This window comes from Taurulus bubalis (assembly GCF_910589615.1).
Source record: "Taurulus bubalis genome assembly, chromosome: 3".
In the NCBI taxonomy this organism is placed as follows: Eukaryota; Metazoa; Chordata; class Actinopteri; order Perciformes; family Cottidae; genus Taurulus; species Taurulus bubalis.
The window spans coordinates 5,670,479-5,689,460 of NC_136591.1; the positions used below are offsets into that span (position 1 = coordinate 5,670,479).

The following is an 18,982-nucleotide window of genomic DNA, read 5'->3' on the forward strand; positions in this document are numbered from 1 at the left end:
GAAACCGTCTTGCATCTTGATAATAAAAGAGTGGACTATTTTGGAAAAGATAGCATGTTTTTGAAGAGGAACAAGTAGCAGGAACAACAACAACCCCCTTCCTCATCATGACAACAACACTGAAACCAGACAGCAGTCTTGAGCAGACAAAGTCTAAACTGCTAAACTACACAGACACAGACACACGCAAGCGTGCCGCGGTCTTTACATTTGGTTTGGTTTGCTGAGGATCATCTCACAGCATGTGGGCTAAAGGTCATCCTCTCTCTCTCTCTCTCTCTGTCTTTTTCTCTTTCTCTAGTTTCTGCCAGGAATTCTATTTTGTCTCTTGTTGCAGCGCAGTCGGTACTTTTGGGTGGTTTTGGAGGCAAGGGCAGGGCAAGACTGCGGTTAGTCTGCCTGAGCTGATCCATGTCCAGAGAGACTGTAACTCTGTACACTCCTGGTTTACAATGAAGGCATGCACTCTGGGCAGACCGTTGCAGAGCTGAAATGAGAGGCCAATTTAATTGATCTGTCAATCGGCAGAAAATGTATCGTCGGCTATTCTGATAGTCGATTTACTCGCTTCAAACAGTCTGGTCGGCGCTTCTCCAGTTTTGAGGATTTGCTGCTTTTCTCCGATGTATATTATTGTAAACTGAATATCTTTTGGGGTTTGGACTGTTTGGATAAACAAGACATTTAGAGACAATGTTTGGTTAGAATTAGAGCTGGTTGTTGGTTGCAGCATTGTTGACTTTAGAACTTAGTATATTGTCTTAACCCCAGGCATGTGCCGATATGATAGAATGTTACTTTTCTTCTCTTTTGGCTCAATGTATTTATATAGTATCTGTACTTACTGTTGTGGTGTTGCTGGACACATTCTCTGTGCAGCTTCAGTCTCTGAGGCCACCCCACTGGTTACATTACGAAGTAAAGTTCCTACTTTTGTAAACAAACAAAAAAGTGTATTTAGTATTTAAGTTACTGCTACGCTATGAACCACCTGTGGGTGCACACCAGGTGTCATCGGCTTCAGGGAGAAACACTAACACGTCTTGGGCTGATTTGGTTAATCAAGACAAAAACACAAGCCCTGTTCTGTGCGGTGGGATCAATGCCTGATGAAGATGAATGACAAGGACTATAGTGAGGAGGCGGAGATAGCAGGAGGACCACCTTTCAACAAGGAGACCTGTGATGACGGGCATCAAACACTGAAACCCCACCAGCTCTAACGTAGCCGGCTGTGTTCTGAGCTGGTTGGGATGAAGGGAACGATCACTTCCTCTCAACGCTCAAGAGTATCGTAGAATAAATTCAAGCATGCAAAAATGTTTAATTTCTCTGACAGAGTTAACAACATGGATCATAATAGTCAATGAAGGGCTGCAACTACTAGGTAGATCGATATATAGATGTATACTTTATTCATCCTCAAGGGAAAATTTGTTTGTCACAGTTTCAACCAAGGTTTCCGGTGTGTGTGTATACAGAACACATATCGGAATGAAAATACTCAATATATTTAACAAAACTCAATATATGCAACAAATTAGCAGAGTGTATTCATTTAGGAATTAAACAATAATGAAAGTGCAAAGATGCAAAGTATATGCAGTGTATATGAAGTTTATGAAGTGTATATAAGTATGTACAGTGACTGACAAACAACAAAAGTGGTGAAAGGGCTATTGATGTTGATGTTGAATCATGTTCCTTATCAATTAATCCTACAATTATATTTTCTTGTTTAGTTGATTGATTGTTTTGTCTATGAAAACGTTGGAAAGGTGTGGAAAACGTCCATTAAGTGACCCAGGGCTTCTTCAGCGGCTCATTTTGTTTGAAGAAATTCAATCAACTATAAAAGGAGAGAAAAAAACTAAACGGCAAAATCCTCACATTGGAGAAGCTGAAACCAGATAATGAAACGTAGACAGTACATTAAGGATTAAGTAGGTTGTTTTGCAAACTAGCTCTGCCGACATTTGCAATTGAAACGCAATACAAACCACAACTGCATTTTACTTCCCGAAATCATGCTTGGCTAATCTTGTCTTTGCAATGCAACACAGATGAAGGAAAATACAACGGAATTTCACTCAAGAAGAAAAAGAAAGAAACCATTTGCTGAATTGTTTGCTATTGTTTTTCTTTGTCAATACATAAATGAATGTTTCTTTGTACTGAAGCAAAATTGACTTTTAGTGAAGCTCGCGGTGTATACATTAGTTGATCCACGATTTTCAATCCACCTTTTGTTTCCTTATCATTCAAATTGTGTTTTTATGTAAATAACCACTACAAATGATGAACAACAGAATATAAAAAAGATAACATTGAGCATATGTTTGACTTCTGGGTGGTGGAAATAATTTTTCGTGATGGTGGGAAAAAGAAGAGGTTTTGGCTGTCACATTTGCTTTCTTTTTCATCTGCTGACACTGCTTCGTGACTCCAAACTGGTAGTTTTGTGCTCCTGCTGCACCCCAAGTGTTGCTTTTAAAGAAACAGAGTCTACAATGGATGACAATCTGACTTGTGGTCAGCAGCAAACATCTGCATACTGGCTTAAGGCCGCACGTTTGATCGCCAGAGCAGGCAGCGTGGTTATCATACCTTTTACAAGAACCACTACCTGCCCCCTCATTTACGACCGCTCTGCACAAGAGCGAGAGCCACAGTAGTGTTGCTGCGGTCCCCCCCCCCGGGTTCCCTCTCTTCCAGCAGTGAGTCATCAGCTCAGCAGAGAGTGAGAAGGGAGAAAGGAGAGCGGGAAAGGGCGGTTCATTCAGGGTTCAAGGCTCTCTCTCTTGCCTCGTCCCCTTCTCTTCTCTTTTCTGACAGTTTCCCCCAAGCACATGACCCGTCTCAACCCTAAACCCCAGCCGCTCTACACGGGTCTTTGGCTGCAGTCACACTTGTCACTTCTTCTACTTCTTTTTTCTTTCTTTCTTTCATTATGAATGTCTAATTTTGTGAGGTCACATGGTGTAGGTCTTTGCACTGGGCCTGAAAATGTCTCGCGGCCGTGTTTACTTAAAACAGCCAAAACAACTTCTTTCTTTTTCTTCCATCTTTTCACTTTGCTAAAGTTGAGAGAGCCGACATACAGTCAGTGAACCGGTCGGGACTTCTCTTAGTGGTTCAAGAGGTTTTCCACCAGGTACTTTAGTTTAACTGGTCTTAAAACCAAACACGGTTGTGGTTGGATTAAGACCTGATACTTTCAGTCCATTACAAACCTATCACTTGTGTAGTACAGACATGTTTTGACTGCACCATGGCAAGATTGAACAGTATAACTGATATTGAATATTTCATAGTCTTCTAAGACGGACTGTGCAAAGATAAAGGAGCCTTTTTTTTGAATATTTAAAGTAAAAAGAATAAACAATCTATTTATGGGCAACACTATTCCTTTTTACTTTTGTTAAATGCTACTTTGGAACAGGACATCAAAAGAGGTCGGTCATGAGGGAAGAAAGGACATTTCACACGCACATAAACCACAATCACACTGATATAACACTCTTCGCGAAGAGGTTGCTTTGCTGTCCGTCTCTGTCTGAGGTGTGATAATGCAGCGCTGCACCTCTGGACTGTTTCCTCTATCATCGGTCTGCCTGAACGGAGAACAACAAGCCCGCTCTTGAAATTTGACTCCACCGAACATCTCCAGCTTTATCCGTTTTACTTTGTACAATCACGACCCCGAGCTTGAGCGCTATCAAACCTGAGGGAATTGATTCAACCTTGTGTTTCATCACAACATGTTCCTTAAAAAGATAAAGATGTAGGCAGGACAGTTCAGTGATGGCCCATTTGGAGATCCACTGCGACTGGTCAGACGTGTCAGACTATCTCAATTTAGGACATATGTCATCTGAGGACTGAATATAGCCAGATGGCAGGCAGTAGAGAGAAAACCGAGTCAGAGCCGCAAGATTCACAAAAGAGACTTCATTAAAGATAGAACAAGCATTGTGTGTGTGCGTGTGTGCGTGCGTGCGTGCGTGAGGGAAACTAGAAATTTCATAACTTTTGTCTTCAGGACATATTGCATGTGTACATGGAGTATGTTCCAGCCTCTGCGCCAGATTACACCCGTTAGTGTGTGTGTGTGTGTACGTGTGTGTGTACGTGTGTGTGTGTACGTCTAGATGTCTTATTGATTGTGTGCCAGCCCAAGACAAGTTTAAAAAGTCTGGCCATATGGAGCATTGATGTCGGAGAGTGCGGTCAAGAGGGAGAGCGAGATGGAGGGAAGGAAAATGTGGAGAGGGAGAACGAGGAGGCCTTTTCTTTGGCTTTTCTGCCTCTGTCATTAAGCGCTCCCATGTCAAAGACAGATGGAGCTGGTGCCCCGTGTGTATGTGTGTTCACTTGCAAGTGCAGACTGATGTGACCCACACACACACACACCATTGAGCCCTGCCCTTGATTCTGCCTCAAGCGGGGCGTCTCAGGGCAGCTACCAGACCTTTGCCATCTGCAGTCAGTCAGCCAGCCTTGAGGGTCGGACAGCTCATCAGCAGTCAGTTAACTCGGCTCTCTCCGTTTCCACTCATGCAACATTAAACTTATAAAAGATCATTTTCTCAGCCTTTTGTGATTCTGATTGCATCGTCCTTCATTCTTTTGTTTCATCTCGCCCTGTTCGGTTGACAACCAGAGAGGATTAATGTGAGCGGAAATGTAGAAAGTAGATTTTCAAAAAATTCCTATTACAGCGACGTTTAACTCTCTTTCTGCCAGTGGTTTTCCACACACACCTCAAAATGAAGCCATTAAGCTTTACCGCTCATGAACGGCAATAACCAATATAGATTTAAATTCCAGTTCTGTCATAGATTCGGTTAAAGTATAGTTGGTCAATGGATTTCCCCTAAAATCCAAGGCAAAGATGATTAATAATAATAATAATTAGTCATATAGCCACAATTATGCAGTGAGCCTTTAATTCCCTTTCATGTGGACAATATTTGTCCTACCCGTGCATTAAGAAGGTTGTCATTACTGTCGTATCCAAGTATGGCCTTATTTCATACTCTATAAATACTATTCCCTCGACAATTCAGTCCTTGGAAACCCCCCAAAAATGGTAAATCAGTCTGGACATCGGTCTTTAACTAATCGTCCTCTGTTTCCAAGCACCCTTATCCTCCTTGTGGACAGTTGCGGGCAAGACCTCGGGAGGACGTGCAGTGACTCCGTCCTCACCACGCCCACCGGCTGCTGTGATTGTTGACACGCACGGTGGCACATGGCGAGCCGAGCGCAGAGCGAGAGCCTCCAACTCGTGCCACATCTCTCCGATTGTCGTGGTCGCCGATTAGGAGACTTTCTGTCTCCTATTTACCCCTTTCTTGTCGTCCCTCCCTGAAAACACTTGTCCAGGGTTGACTCAGGATACAAGTTCAGTGGCCAAACTTGGCCGCCAGCACTGCGATTTCTTTCAATGACTGTGTGCTTTAAAGATGTGTGCGTAATACCCTTTGCTGCAGGCCACACACAGCATGGCACGGTGCGGCTTAGGAAGTGAGCGTGAGCCTGTGTGTTAAAGGAAAAGGCTGATGTTTACGCCGTGTGTGTGTGTGTGTGTGTGTGTGTGTGTATGTGTGTGTGTGTGTGTGTGTGTGTGATAACTGTGTAACAGTGTGTGCTGGCTGTGACATCAGTATGCAGGTATTTTTTTCAATAAGAAAGCCAGCGGGCTCGGATTTCTAGATTTCTCTCACTTAGTCTCCTCCACACAAACGGGTTCACTTGCTTGGTGAGACATGTTATTACTTTCCACCCATTTTTCTCTGTCCGGTCTTGAAAGTTTGAAGACACGTCATACACAGGTAACTGCAACAAGGAGCACAGTGTCTCAATCTCGGCCTGTTCTTGTCTTTCAAACAGTGCTGTTTCTTTGGCAGGGCCTCTCTAAATACAGCTTGCAGGCATGAGTGGGTACTCCATAACACAAAAGTTGGTCTTTCATAAGCTCTATGACACGTTTGCCTGACAACTCAAGCCCGCATTGTTGCTCTACTTATTGTGTCTGATCAATATTGATAAGCTTGTTGACAGGTGTCAGTTTATATAGGCTGTACAATATGTGGTTGTCAGTTTCCTCTCTCACTCACGCGTCAACATGACGGCTTGCTGCACCTGACTGGATGAATGCACCACTGGCGTAGGTCTTGGTTTCAAAAAGAAATATTACAAAAAGGCCATGCTTCATTTTTTAAAAATACATATACTGATAAATTCCTCAGCAGTTGTCAAAAGGAGAGTGAATGCATCTGCCATTCAAATGCAGCTTTCCCCAGCAACTCTGTGTATAAGCGCCTTGTTTTGTTTTTTATAGCTACGGTGAGAGGAGAGTTCATACATGTGGTGTCATGGAGACGGCCCACGGAGGCCGGTGGAGGCTGTGAGGGAGCGTGGTGTTGATAATGAGGTGCACAGCCACTCGGAGGAGTTGTGATATCTGCTATCAGCCCTCAGGCAGGGAAACCAGACACCTTTTTATTGGCCTAATCCCTCTTCCCATCCCTCCTCGTTCCCTCGCACCACTGGTTTGTGTGCAGTGTCCCGGAGCTCTGTGTGCAAAGTGTGTATGCGTTAACGCACATCCATAATATACACAGACGGTGTCTCATGTTCACGCAGGGCCTGTGACCCGCCCCGGTGTGTCAGCGGGACAGATGTGTGAAAATCGGTTTAATTAGGTGCAGATTGAAGAACACAGTGCCCAATTCCAGCACAATATCTATTACGATATTTTATTGTTGTTGTAAAAGTGCATTTTAATCAAACTACACAAAATAAATGTATCTTTAAAAAAAGAAAATCTTCATAATAATGATCGGACTTCTTTGTAATCAAAGGAATCCTGTTTCTATACTGACACCTAAATAATGTGTATTTTTCCATTGTTGTAGAATGTTTGCTTAATAGAACACATGACAGAGTAGGCAGATGGCGCCTTGTGCATCTGCTTAGTACCTCGTACCCATTGAAAAAGTAAATGAATGAATTAAAAATAAATAAACGTGTCAGTAGGTACCACATTGGCCTTACGTTGAGCCTAAAACATACCCACGATCCACATTAAGTAGTTTAATGCTGACCCATCTCTGTACGATAGTACAATGCGTTTCAGGCCACATCCTCATGCACACACTGCCTGCCAGTTGACCTCAGAGGTCATACCTTAACCCCTTGACCTTGAGCGTATGAGTGATGGCATCTGGCGTCTGTGGGTTGTGTTTTTTTATCCTGTGGGAAGCACAAGTTCTACAAAAGATAGATGTGTGTGTTTGGCTCTGTCAATTGTAGACAAAACATGAAAATGCTCAGCCAAAGGTGTCAACGACTATAATCACACCACCAGAGATTAGGTTTTTATAATGATGCCAACATTTTTTTTTTTTTTTTTTTTTATGTGGGAAAATCGACTGTTTAACTGATGAAACATATTTCAGTAGATTCCAATGGGCTCAGTATTTGTTTCTGAGGAAAATGTCATGTTTCTGATTTGCGTCAGCTCTGATTAATGCATAGATTGTCATCACGATCGAACCAGCGTTTCCTTTTGTCTTTAAAATGTTGTAATCTAATATGGAGAGCATATAATGTTGCTGCTGAGGAGCAACAGCATTTCGTAAACAGGTTCACGGTATCGCTAACGCCTGGTGTGTTCGTTAGAAGTCATATTCCTGAGCCGCACAGAAACGCCCGGTCACTGCACATTTAAATTAAGAGCATTTAGCAGTAAACACCTTCTGTTCAATCCAGTAAATCCTCACCCTTTTTAAGAACAATCATTTTAATCCATTTCCCGTGTCCCTGACATACATCGCCTCTGAATTTGAGGTGCGAATATGCAACAGTATCCAGATCTGCACCAACTGGAGTGACTTCTGTGCCTTTTTTTTGGTCAACTGCGCCTCTAAAATTGGCAACGCAGCCTGTAGTTTCTATGCTTAAGTTGTCGGCGGTGTTCCAGTGCCTCAATTCCTGTGAGGGGAACAAATGGTTTCCTCTGTAATGTCTCCAAGTTCCCATGAAGAGGAGGGTTTTGTTTAGTGTTTAGTGTCTCTGGGGAGTCGAGTGGAGGGATTTATGCTCTTCTGTCTGGATGCGACACGCGGTCGCTCCATAGCTTTTAGGGCTGTCAAAATTGCTCAAAAATGACGTTCGATTATTCCCTTTAAAAAAAACACATATATTCGAACATATTCGACTTTCTGGTTGCGCATTATGCACGTCAATAAGTAAGTTTAAACATATTTAACAACATATTACCTACAAAAAAATAAGTAAATGAACTAATGGCCAAGACCGCAGACCTCTCGCTCGCACACACACACTCTTTCTTTTTTTCTCTCTCTCTCTCTCTTCCCGCACCGTCACGCTCTCTGCGCATAGCGGTTTAAATGAACAACAACAATAAACAAATGCTCAGTGCTGATCAACACCATTCAACGTTCAAGTTGCTTGTTGTTGAATGGTAAGCTAACTCTTGCTTACATAGCTTACACACTACTTTAGTTGTAGGCTCAACAAGTTTCCCATCAACTGACCAAAATCCGAAATGTTTCCAGACATCACTCTTTAGATTTTTCGGGGTTAATATCACTTTTTCTGCTGCGGTCAAGCTGGGTTCTGCACTTTCCGCCATCTTCCACGCAGGTCAACTAGGGTGACCAGATTTGAGTTTGTGAAAAAGAGGACACTTCGTCGTGGACGCAGCAGGGGTTGCCAGATTCACGATAATTATCCTCCAAAATACTTTTAATTTTCACATTCGAATTTCTGTTTTTAACAACTATTCGAATATATATTCGAATTTCGAATATTCATTGACAGCCCTAATCGCTTTAGAGATTCAGAGTTCTATGTAAAATGCACCTCCTCAAAAAATATATATAAAAAAATATGTCGGGGCATATGACGGCAAGAAATGTGATTGTTTCTTTCGCTTCTGGTACTTAGTGTCGATGGTGAAGAAAACATTGAGGAGGCTGAAAGGCGCAGACATCTGTTTTGGTTTGTTTTGCAGAACAAATTTGAATGTTGTGATCCGCCACTCTCCATCAGTGTGGGACGTAAACAGCCTTACCTCTGGTGTATATAAAGTATTGCACTTCATGCTCAATAATGTTCGGCGCCATCATCTAATCTAGAGCTACAGCGCTGACTGTGAATGCATACTTTAAGCAGCTTCTTAACTTGATTGTTGGCCACATCAAATCAATACACAATACAGCGTATACCTGACCTGCACACTATTGCTTTCTCAAAGCTGAGACTGTCTAACAACATTAATCCAGCCATATTGCCGCGCCCTTATACTTCACAAGCGTTGCAGCAACATTGAAAAGTTTGTGCGGCACTGAAAACCTAACTTTGCTCTTGTGTGATTTGATCAGAGGTGTATCCAATACACGCCTGAGCAACAGAGCAAGTACTGTATTTGTGCACTTTCTTTTTTGTGTCTGTTCAGAAGTCTGACACACGGTGCTGAGGACATGTCAGGGTGTGTATTTCGGTCTCTTCTGAGCCTTTGGGTTTTGGTGTGTGGGTTTTTTCTTCCCTTCTCCTCCCCGGCTCTGTTTGGACTGTCAGTCACAGCTGTCAAACACATCCCTGTATGAACGGCAGGCCCGGGTTCACACTCGCAATCAACCCCCCCCCCTGTTGCGCGCGCACATGTGTTGACGCGCGCTAGCGTGTATTTGTGTGTTAGCATGGGGGAGGTGGGTGGTCGCTGCTCTATTCATAGCAACTTGACATCCTTCTCTGTCACCAATACCTCATATGTCATACTACCTGTCACAGAGTGATGAGAGAGCCCCTCGAGTTTCCCCTCCATGCTCCGTGCAGAGGTTAATTTTATTCTAATCCGAATGTATCGGAGCGTTGCAGATGTACTTGCATTGTTTCTTTAGCTGGAAGATACTTCTGACAAGGGATTTACCAATGAAAGCTGTGGCATAGAGGCACATTTAATGTTAATTAGTTCATCTTGTGTGCCAATAACTCTTAACACAAACCATATTTCAGTTTCAGGAGTCACCTCGTTAAACATTCATTCATCTAAGCGTTTAAACTTCATGAAACTGCATCAAAACTTCAGTAATTGGATAAAGTAGCTTGTGGGAAATAAGATGTAAGATATTTCACCTCGTCATATACATATTTGGTCAAAACAGCATACGTTCTGCTATTTCTACTTTGTACACAAAAGTCTTAATGTCTTTTTCTAATACCCAGGTTTTAGCTGAAGTGTGTCCTGGGCAGCTGTGTCTTTGAAGTAAATATGAGTAATGTTTTAAGTAACATGTGCGTTGCTACCTCACATGCACAGAAATATAACAAACAAACACACTGAAATAAAATGTTTAAACATTCCTTCTGATTGAAACGAGCTGCAGTCCGCTAGTCTGATTTTTATTTATTTTCGTCTTCTACGTGCTGATAGGTTGTGACATCTCAGTCTGAAGCAGGGTTGTGCTGCAGGTCAAAGGAATTGTTGCTGCAAGTTTTTGTTGTGTATTAGCGTGTGTGTATGCACCGGCCAAAGTCTTCAGATTGATTAAAGATACAAGGCCTCAAAGACTCAAAGAATGTTGATGAATCCTGATAAGACGGACGAAGAAAAGCACCATAACCCGCTTTCTTTTTCTCTGCAAGAACTCCCCTCTGATTTCCAGTTGACGGGGTATCAGCGTCTTACTATCAGCCCTGGTTCAGATTTGACAAACATTTTTTGTCCTTCCCCTTAAGAGATGCTCACGATGACTTGAGTGTTTGCGGTTGCGTGTGTGTTCTGTGAAAAGAGGCCCGAGGGAAGGTTTGGTGTGGAGTTTCACTCCGTGTCTTGAGAGTCGTATCTGTTGTTGGTTAGAGGTGTTGGGTTTTAATAAGTTACCACAAAAATACGGTCTGTCTCCCTCCGACTGCTCATGTGTTCAGCCTTTTGAGAAATTAAGGCGGCAGTCTCGGCATATTTGTCTGTGTGTTTACTCTGAAGCAGCCAAAAATGAAAAGTAGTTTAGGGAGTAAATAGGCAAACATTGTTGCATCAAAGTTTTGGACTGGTATGCAGAAAGGTCATACCTGTGTATATAGTGACTCGTATGAATGCCATTTTAAGTAGCCAATATTTCGACATTGTTATACCCTCATACCTCCCACAATATTATAAAGCATTTTATTTTCCCTGCAGAATATTGTTGTTGGTGGGATGGAAGCCCCTTCATCACTTTCCCCCCCGTGGCACTCGGGCTACAGTTTTGTTCTAACAGCATAAAAGATAGTTTGGTCTGTGAGTGTAATCCGTCACCGTAAAATAGAAGCTGACATTCTCGGTTTGCAAGGTTGCATCTCACAGGAAATACCAGGCTGTTGACTCTCACACCAAGGAGGATGCTCCCCTCGCTGTTTCCCATTAATGTGTACATTCAGGCAAACAAACCGGTGGCGGGAGCCTGTTAGACGTAACGTAATGTTAGCCAGCGTATGTTACTTCCACGTTCTACTTCTCTGATTTTTTTTTTGTTTTCCTGTGTTTTCCCCCCTAAAACTTTCAACCAATAGCTGACACTCTCGCCAGTTCTGTTAGGACCCTCATTCTGTCAGTCACGAGCCAGTCAAGCTGGCAGAAGCATGGGAAAAGAAATGCTGGTTTCAGACAGTTGCAGTTTTAATCTACCTCAACTGCCTGGTTACATTCAGTCTGCAAGTCTTTGTTTTAAGTGAACATACAATATAATAGTGATATAAAACATAAAACTGTTGGTATAGTAAGTTTTAGTGTTTATTTAATATCTGCCGGTTGACACAATTTTAATTTGTTTTTTTAATTGGGCTCTTTTTTATAATAGTACCACTATACACATATCCACAATGGTCGCGCAAACGATTTTCAAACTACATAGAGTAACTGTGATTTTAAAATAATGGTAAAATGAAAGATAAAAGAAGACATAGATGATATGGTCTGAAAGCATTACATCACATAGAAGCTGCAACCACAGCAAACATGACATTTCTGCTCTAGAAATGACCAAAGGGATTAATCTATATCAAAACAGCTGCAGATTACCTTTTGTGGAGTTATTAGCTAATTGTTGCAGCTCTATTTGAAACACTAATTGTTCCCTAAACCGCTCCCAATAATCTTGACTTTGACGGCCCCGGTGTTGGCGTTCTGCCGCGGCCTCAGCCCTCCTTTATCTCTGCTCACTTGGCAGTTTAACCTCTTCATTGTAACATTTGTCTTGCAACGTCTGTCTTGCTTTTAATATTCACCTCGTAAAACAATTCAGCAACTAAAGACTCGGGCGCTGGTATTTAGCATCAACAGACGCAACACAACAGCCACTGTCAAGTGAGCGCCTCTGTAAGCCAACAGTGACCTCACTCTCACTTCCCAGTGAAAGGCCAAAGTCCGGACATCCTCCTCCACTGGTTCACGTCTACTGTCGATGGAACAACCGTTTGTCCCATCGCAAACCAGTCCGCCGGCCTTGGCACACTCAGCCATTAGTCACCATGCCAGGGTAAGCCACCAGCAGGTTGGCTTAGCAGCTTAATGGGCCTATCGGGTTCCTAATAGGATATTGCCAAAGTAAAAAGAGCTCACTACGGGGTTCATAAACAGACGGGATAAGAGAAGTACGGGAAATGAGTTTGATAGTTCACACATTTTGATGGGACAACTTTAGATTAGTGAAGCAGAAGAAGGTGGCTGTGTGTGTTTTTGTACATTCTTAGTATGTACAAGTAATATGAAGTAATTGTGTACAGCACTATACGTTTGGAGAAGAAGGCTCGCTGTGGACAAATCTTCATTTTGACGCATCTTTAATGTTCAGATTGTGCTGGAAAGAGGACGAGGAAGGGACAGTCTGCATGCAAGCTGGTTAATCTTCAACAAATCTACTGAAGTATAGTATGTTGGTGGTTAGACACGGTCTACTTTTATAATTATTACTTCCCCATATTCTTTTTTTGGATGGCTTTAGTGTCAAACGTGCAGCCAATTCTACAGTTTTGCAGCATATGAACTGCAATGTTGAATGAAGTTTCCATTTGTTTTATATTGTGCTTGTTCATTTTAGGCTTTTACTTGCCACTATCAAGAGCCATACTAGTCTCTGTAACAGATAAAACCACATTGAAATAAGTAAATAAGAATAAAACGAAAAAGAATTTGCTGTATCTCAATATATCAGTCTGTCATCTCTCCAACTTCTCATGTGTCTGTTGTAGTGAATCCTGTCCTGTTGCCTGATTTCTTACGACTGCTTTTTGGCTGCTGTGTTTCTCACCCTCATCGTATCCAGTGGAATCAGTGATAGTAAGCAGGAGGTGAGGAGGAGGAGGAGGAAGGAAGGGAGAGTAGCGATAACGGATGGAGAGCAAATCAGACGAAACTCCTCACAGTGCTTCCTTTTCCTCCATTGACCTCCGGCCTGCTTTGAGGGTGTCTCTCTCGCTCTCGCTCGCTCTCTCTATATGTGTGTGTGTGTGTGTGTGTGTGTGTGTGTGTGTGTGTGTGTGTGTGTGTGTGTGTGTGTGTGTGTGTGTGTGTGTGTGTGTTAGAGGCAATAAAAGTCTGTTTTAGTGCTCACAGTTGGCTGCATTCGGTGCTGCAGCACACGTCATAGGGCATCATTTGCAAAGGGAAAAAAGGACGAGACACATTTTGAGTGTGAGCACTTTTGCAGAGAGACAAAATGGGATTAAATTGAAGAAATGAGCCAAATTCATAGAACTAAAATACGCCATCGGAATAAATGAAGACTTGTGGTTCGCGAGTGTCTTGTCTTTAGGCTTTGAGTCATTTTGATACTGAATCATGGGCTGAGCCTTCGAATGCTTGCACTTACTTCAACTTTGCCATCATGCATGTCATTTCAGAGTCGAGCCGGCCTTGAAAGAAAGAGCGAAAAACTGCAGATGCAACAGTCGGCGTGCCTTTCTTTTGCCTTTGCAACTCTACCTTTTGTGTGGTTTCCTGCGTTTGGGCCTCTTTTCTTGTTGGTGTTTGTGACAGTGAGCTCGAGGAAGGTAATTCTAAACGCTGTCTTTTCACAGAACTTCCAACACTTCTTACACACCGCTAAGTCAAAGTAAAACCGGCCTCCGAACATGAAGTTCCTCAATCTGGTAGAGATTAGGGATGTGACTTTTGATGCATGCATACTGTTAATACACATTAAAGCGTTGCAAAATGCAACCAGTGTGTATCCTAATGGCTTTTGCTTTTCCCCTCTGATGGATGGATGTTTCATAATGTTAAAAAAATAAATAAAAAATGCGAGTAAATGCAGCCATGAGCGTTTCATGTTTTCTCCTTGCGTATCCGCCCCTAAATCTTTGCACTTCATCTCCGCGTAGATCCCATTCTTCCTCTCTCCACAACACGCCATCCACTTCTTCTTGCCTCGCCTTTAATCTCACCCCAGACTTTACCCGCAGTATCCTTCCCTCTGTCGCTCCCTGTTTGCAGGGGAGGGGAGGGGGGTGAGGTTTAGAGGGGAGGGAGAAGAGAGAGCCGTCTGGAATCCATTAGCCGGTTGAGGCATCAGTGTTTCACTGTGGGAACCTTATTGATTGCCCTCCTTTATAATTATTCCACCTCCACTCCCTCCTTCTGGCTCTTGCACCAATCACGCTTTCAGTTTCTCTCGCTTTCTCCAGCCCTTTATCCCCACTTTGCCGTTTTTCCGATGCTATTTTCATCACTAGATGCGTTAGCGTACTTCTTCTTCTTTTCTTCTTCGAATTGTGTGCCAAAACCTCTAACTTGAGTGGCACATTATCTGTGTGTTTATTGATGGCTTGTAAGATGTATTGACATACTTATCAGCAGCATGCAACACTACCACATCCTACACAAGGAGAAAATCTGACTCACTCAGACTCTTGTGTCCGTCTTGTAGACACACACACACACACACACACACACACACACACACACACACACACACACACACACACACACACACACACACACACAGACCCCTCTGTACAGTCACCTCCTGTTGCTGCATATATGTACATGTAGCGCCTCTTTGTGCCAGCCATGTGTCATAAGCTGCATGTTGCTGTAAAGCCTTCATAGAGCGATGAGTCGATGTGTCACAAGGTTTTAGGGATCCATGTTTATTTACTATGCTGTCGTTGCAAACTTAACTCTGAACACTGCGCATTGCTGCAACCATTCAGGCACCGAAACCATGAATATAAACAAGTACATTCGCAGTTGTTTACACGTTACTACAGAGCTTTGTGCCCTGAAGGAACATTGCAGTGGTGCTCGAGAATGTGTCGCCTATGAGCAAGTATTGTCACATATTTGCAGTGATGAGCACCCACACGACAGTTTGTTGTTGCTGCAGCGAGACGCTGGTTGAACAAATCCGCATGTTGGACCTAGAGTTGGATTTAGAGCCGCAACAATTACTCGAGTTATCGATTGAAGGAAAACTATTCTGCAACTATTTAGAGAATCGAATGAATAGTCACTTTAGTCATCTTTTTAAACTGGCTTCTCAAATGTGACGATTTGGTGCTTTTCTTTGTCACACATGATACTTATCTTAATCTTTTGGGATTTTGGACAAGACATTTGAAAATGTCACCTTGGTCTGTGGAAATCCACAAAGTAATCAATAATGACAAATTTTTAGTTGCAGCCCCATTTTCATTCAAATTAAATTCAAGAATTGGTTTGTTTTGGCTCACTGAATCGCGCCTTTTAAAGCTAACTGACCTTTACGAAGAGGTTGTCTTACCAGATAATACAATAAAAGTGTGCAGAAGTATGCATCTTTTGTATTTGAGAAAGTTAAGAGCAATAATTTGGAGTCATGTTCTGACATTCGGATCATAGTTGGCTTTTTTTATTTTGTTTTATTTTATTCAACCACCCCTGGTGTTTGATTTAGCTACTGTAGCCAGAAGCAAACCACAAGTGACACTTTTGGCTCTCTGGCTTATTTTTTCACGCTCACTACATTGAAGCTGCAGGCTGAAACTTGGCTGACGCACTGCCAAAGCTTTGGAGAAAAGAAAAAGAAAAAAACTGTTTAAATTTGTGCAAATAAATTAGGATATGTACTGACGTGTTTGAAAAGAGAAAGAAGTGCTGCCAGTGCTTTGGGCTCTGCTTTTTGGTCCCTTTTTAAGTACCTTTGCGTGCCGGCCCGACTGTACTGCCTGAAACAGGTTGTACACGTCACTGCTTAACCAACAATGAAACTGCAACATGTCTGCCTCAGCGGTGACATGTTGCAAGGTTGACGGCCTTTTTCTGTACGTGTGGTTGGAAGTGGTTTCCTTGCTACATGTGATCTATGATTACGAGTTTTCAGCTATGACTCAATCACAGTTTAAGTAAAAGTCAGCCTGCTGGAAGCATGCCCACTTTTAGGGCAGACTTTTTGTAATGAGTCAAGATATGTGGGTCATAACGCTGGAGACGAATGATCAGTCGACGCTACTGTCACGAAGATTTTAAAGGGCATACAATATACAGAATTGAGGGGAAAGTAAAAAAAAATAAATGAAATGAGCTGTAATACGTGTGTCATCCTTCATGACGTAGATCACTCCGTATTTTAAATACCCCCTGGGGCCCGACCTTCACGCCGACTGTCAAATCGGTTGATTTAAATACTAAGCAGAAAGTTGAACTGAGTTTCCTGTTTCATGTGGGGGTAGCTGTGCACCACGGACAGGGCCGCAGACGGATTTAGAAAACTGCTGAACTGGTAGTTCCCGAAAGTGTCTTTTTTGGGGGGGGCGGAGCTTTAAGTCCTCATCTACTAATATTTCAGTTTTGATTCATTTAACCCTAAAAACAGGGTGCGAAAATCCCCCTGCGCCTACTATCAGACACAAAACAACAACGTATTATCTCCGGAACCACATCGTTGTTAAGTTAATTTAAATTGCTATAATACAGCAACCCTTGTGAGAAGATACATCTGATGTGAAACATAATTCAAGTAACCGTTTAAATATAAGTATTTACATAAACTACATTTTTTAACCGAACGATGGCGTTTTTTGACTGAAGCTCCTTTGAACACCCAAATGCTGTGTTCTATTATGATATTTGCAGATTCCGACTCTTTAGGTCCTAATCTTTCCAAAAAGCTGTCTTATTAGTATGTGGGCTGTTGTTAGGGCACCAGTTTGAAAAAACTGGTGACCGCTCAAGGAGGCATTTTTTTGGGAAATCTTGCTCATCTCGTGCTGGATGTTCATAGTTTTGATCAAAATATCTTTTAAAAGTGATTTTTTTTGCAGATATAAAAAAAAATCCCAAGACTTTGCTGAACAAATACATACAATAAACACAAGTATTGGAATTAATTTGGGGTCCCTGCGACAACTCAAACACAGGGGAAAAGAAAAAATAGTCTGGAACCAAAACTGGTTCCACTGTGCTTAAAGGGCGAAGTGGGTCGCCTCTCTCTCTCTCTCTCTCTCTCTCTCTCTCTCTCTCTCTCTCTCTCTCTCTCTCTCTCTCTCTCTCTCTCTCTCTCTCTCTCTCTCTCTCTCACTTATTATACATTTAAAGCTGTAGGTCGTGAAAACCTGGATAACCAAGATAAGTTCATGTAGTGACTGTAATCTCAAGCCGTCCACGCCCTTTATTGTTGGCTTTCGTGAGCTGATGGCCGTCTGGGAACTGTTGGTTATTCTGCTCTGTAATAGTCGTCAGCATTTTTGCGTTGATGCACGACGTGTTTCAACGTGTTGAAATGAAGAACAGTGTCTGTACACCTGCTGACGCCGGACACGTCCTGTCACCTGCCTGTATTTGAGCTCGCTGCCACTCCATGCTCAAGGCCACGGTGACAGGCGTGTGTGTGTGCATGTGTATTTATACGTGCACCGTTGTGTAACGCTGTATGTGTTTATGGTTTATAACCAGCCCACTCATGTTGTGTTCTCACTTTGTGTCTTTGCAGGAAGTTCGGGGAGCGCCCTCAGCCACTGCGCCTAACAAGGTGAGCGTGTGTGTGTTTACTATTGTACAGTCCACCTGTGTGTAGACTACACACAACAGTAATTCAAGAAACTCCTGTGTGCTTTAGAATATAATGTTCACCGCCTGCGATTCATTTGAAGACGTTCACAGTTATCCTAATTGTTGGAGCTGCGGGCAAGGTGTGTTAACAAGTTCTCAACAGAGTAGAACAGAACTAGGGTATGAAAAGTTGTACACCCTTTTTTCTCATTGTACTTATTTATGTGGGTCATCGCTTCAGTTCATTCGCTTATTGGAAAACAGCATGAAATGAACTGTTATCCAGCTACTCGTTGAGGCAGAGATTAGCTCCTTTCTGCAGATGCAGAATCAAGTTGGAGTTGCATCTGTTATGACCACAGTTTTAGTGCAGATTGGCTGCATGTTGTTGCCACAATAACAACAGCATACCAAAGCAACAACATTACATGCATCGTTTATTTTTCGAGTGTAATTCTGGCCTCGTCACAGCTGTTATCGACCCCTGCCGTATTACATCATGTTTGTTCTGCTGTTGATTGTTTATTAGTTTGATCGCTGTAGTTTTTCATGCTCCGAGACATGCTTTGATTTGCGTGTCAAAATGAACCCCGTGTTTGGTCGGAAAACAAGCCAGAAAGGCAATAATTCATCTTCTCAGAGGACTCTCCGTCTCAGCGTGGACTCTGTGTGCTCTAGTGCGGCGTGCTGCGTCCAGCGTAGCTTCCACCACTAGCACTGCAAGTTTTTGATAATTCAGTTCCTCTTATGTTCGTTCCAAGTTACTTGGGTGAACGCACAATGTTGATGGATGTTGTGGCTCGCTTCTGGGGGGGGGGGGGGTGTGTGTGTGTGTGTGTGTGTGTGTGTGTGTGTGTGTGTGTGTTGCACTTGTTTGCTTGTTGCTGTTTCTCTTTGTTACTGGGAACAGGCATGGGTTTGCTTGCTCGTTCGCGTGTGTGC

At 42.7% G+C, this 18,982-nt stretch overlaps 1 protein-coding gene across 1 annotated transcript in view; it reads left to right on the plus strand.

Annotated features, from left to right (window-relative positions):
* The window catches only part of rbpjb (recombination signal binding protein for immunoglobulin kappa J region b), a gene marked incomplete at both ends in the record, with an annotated part of 39,198 nt that overhangs the window by 7,096 nt on the left and 13,120 nt on the right, over positions 1-18,982 (plus strand). Inside the window, one exon of the mRNA XM_079214913.1 lies at positions 17,982-18,020. Coding sequence (XP_079071039.1) covers positions 17,982-18,020 — 39 coding nt within the window. The remainder of the gene's footprint in view (positions 1-17,981; positions 18,021-18,982) is intronic.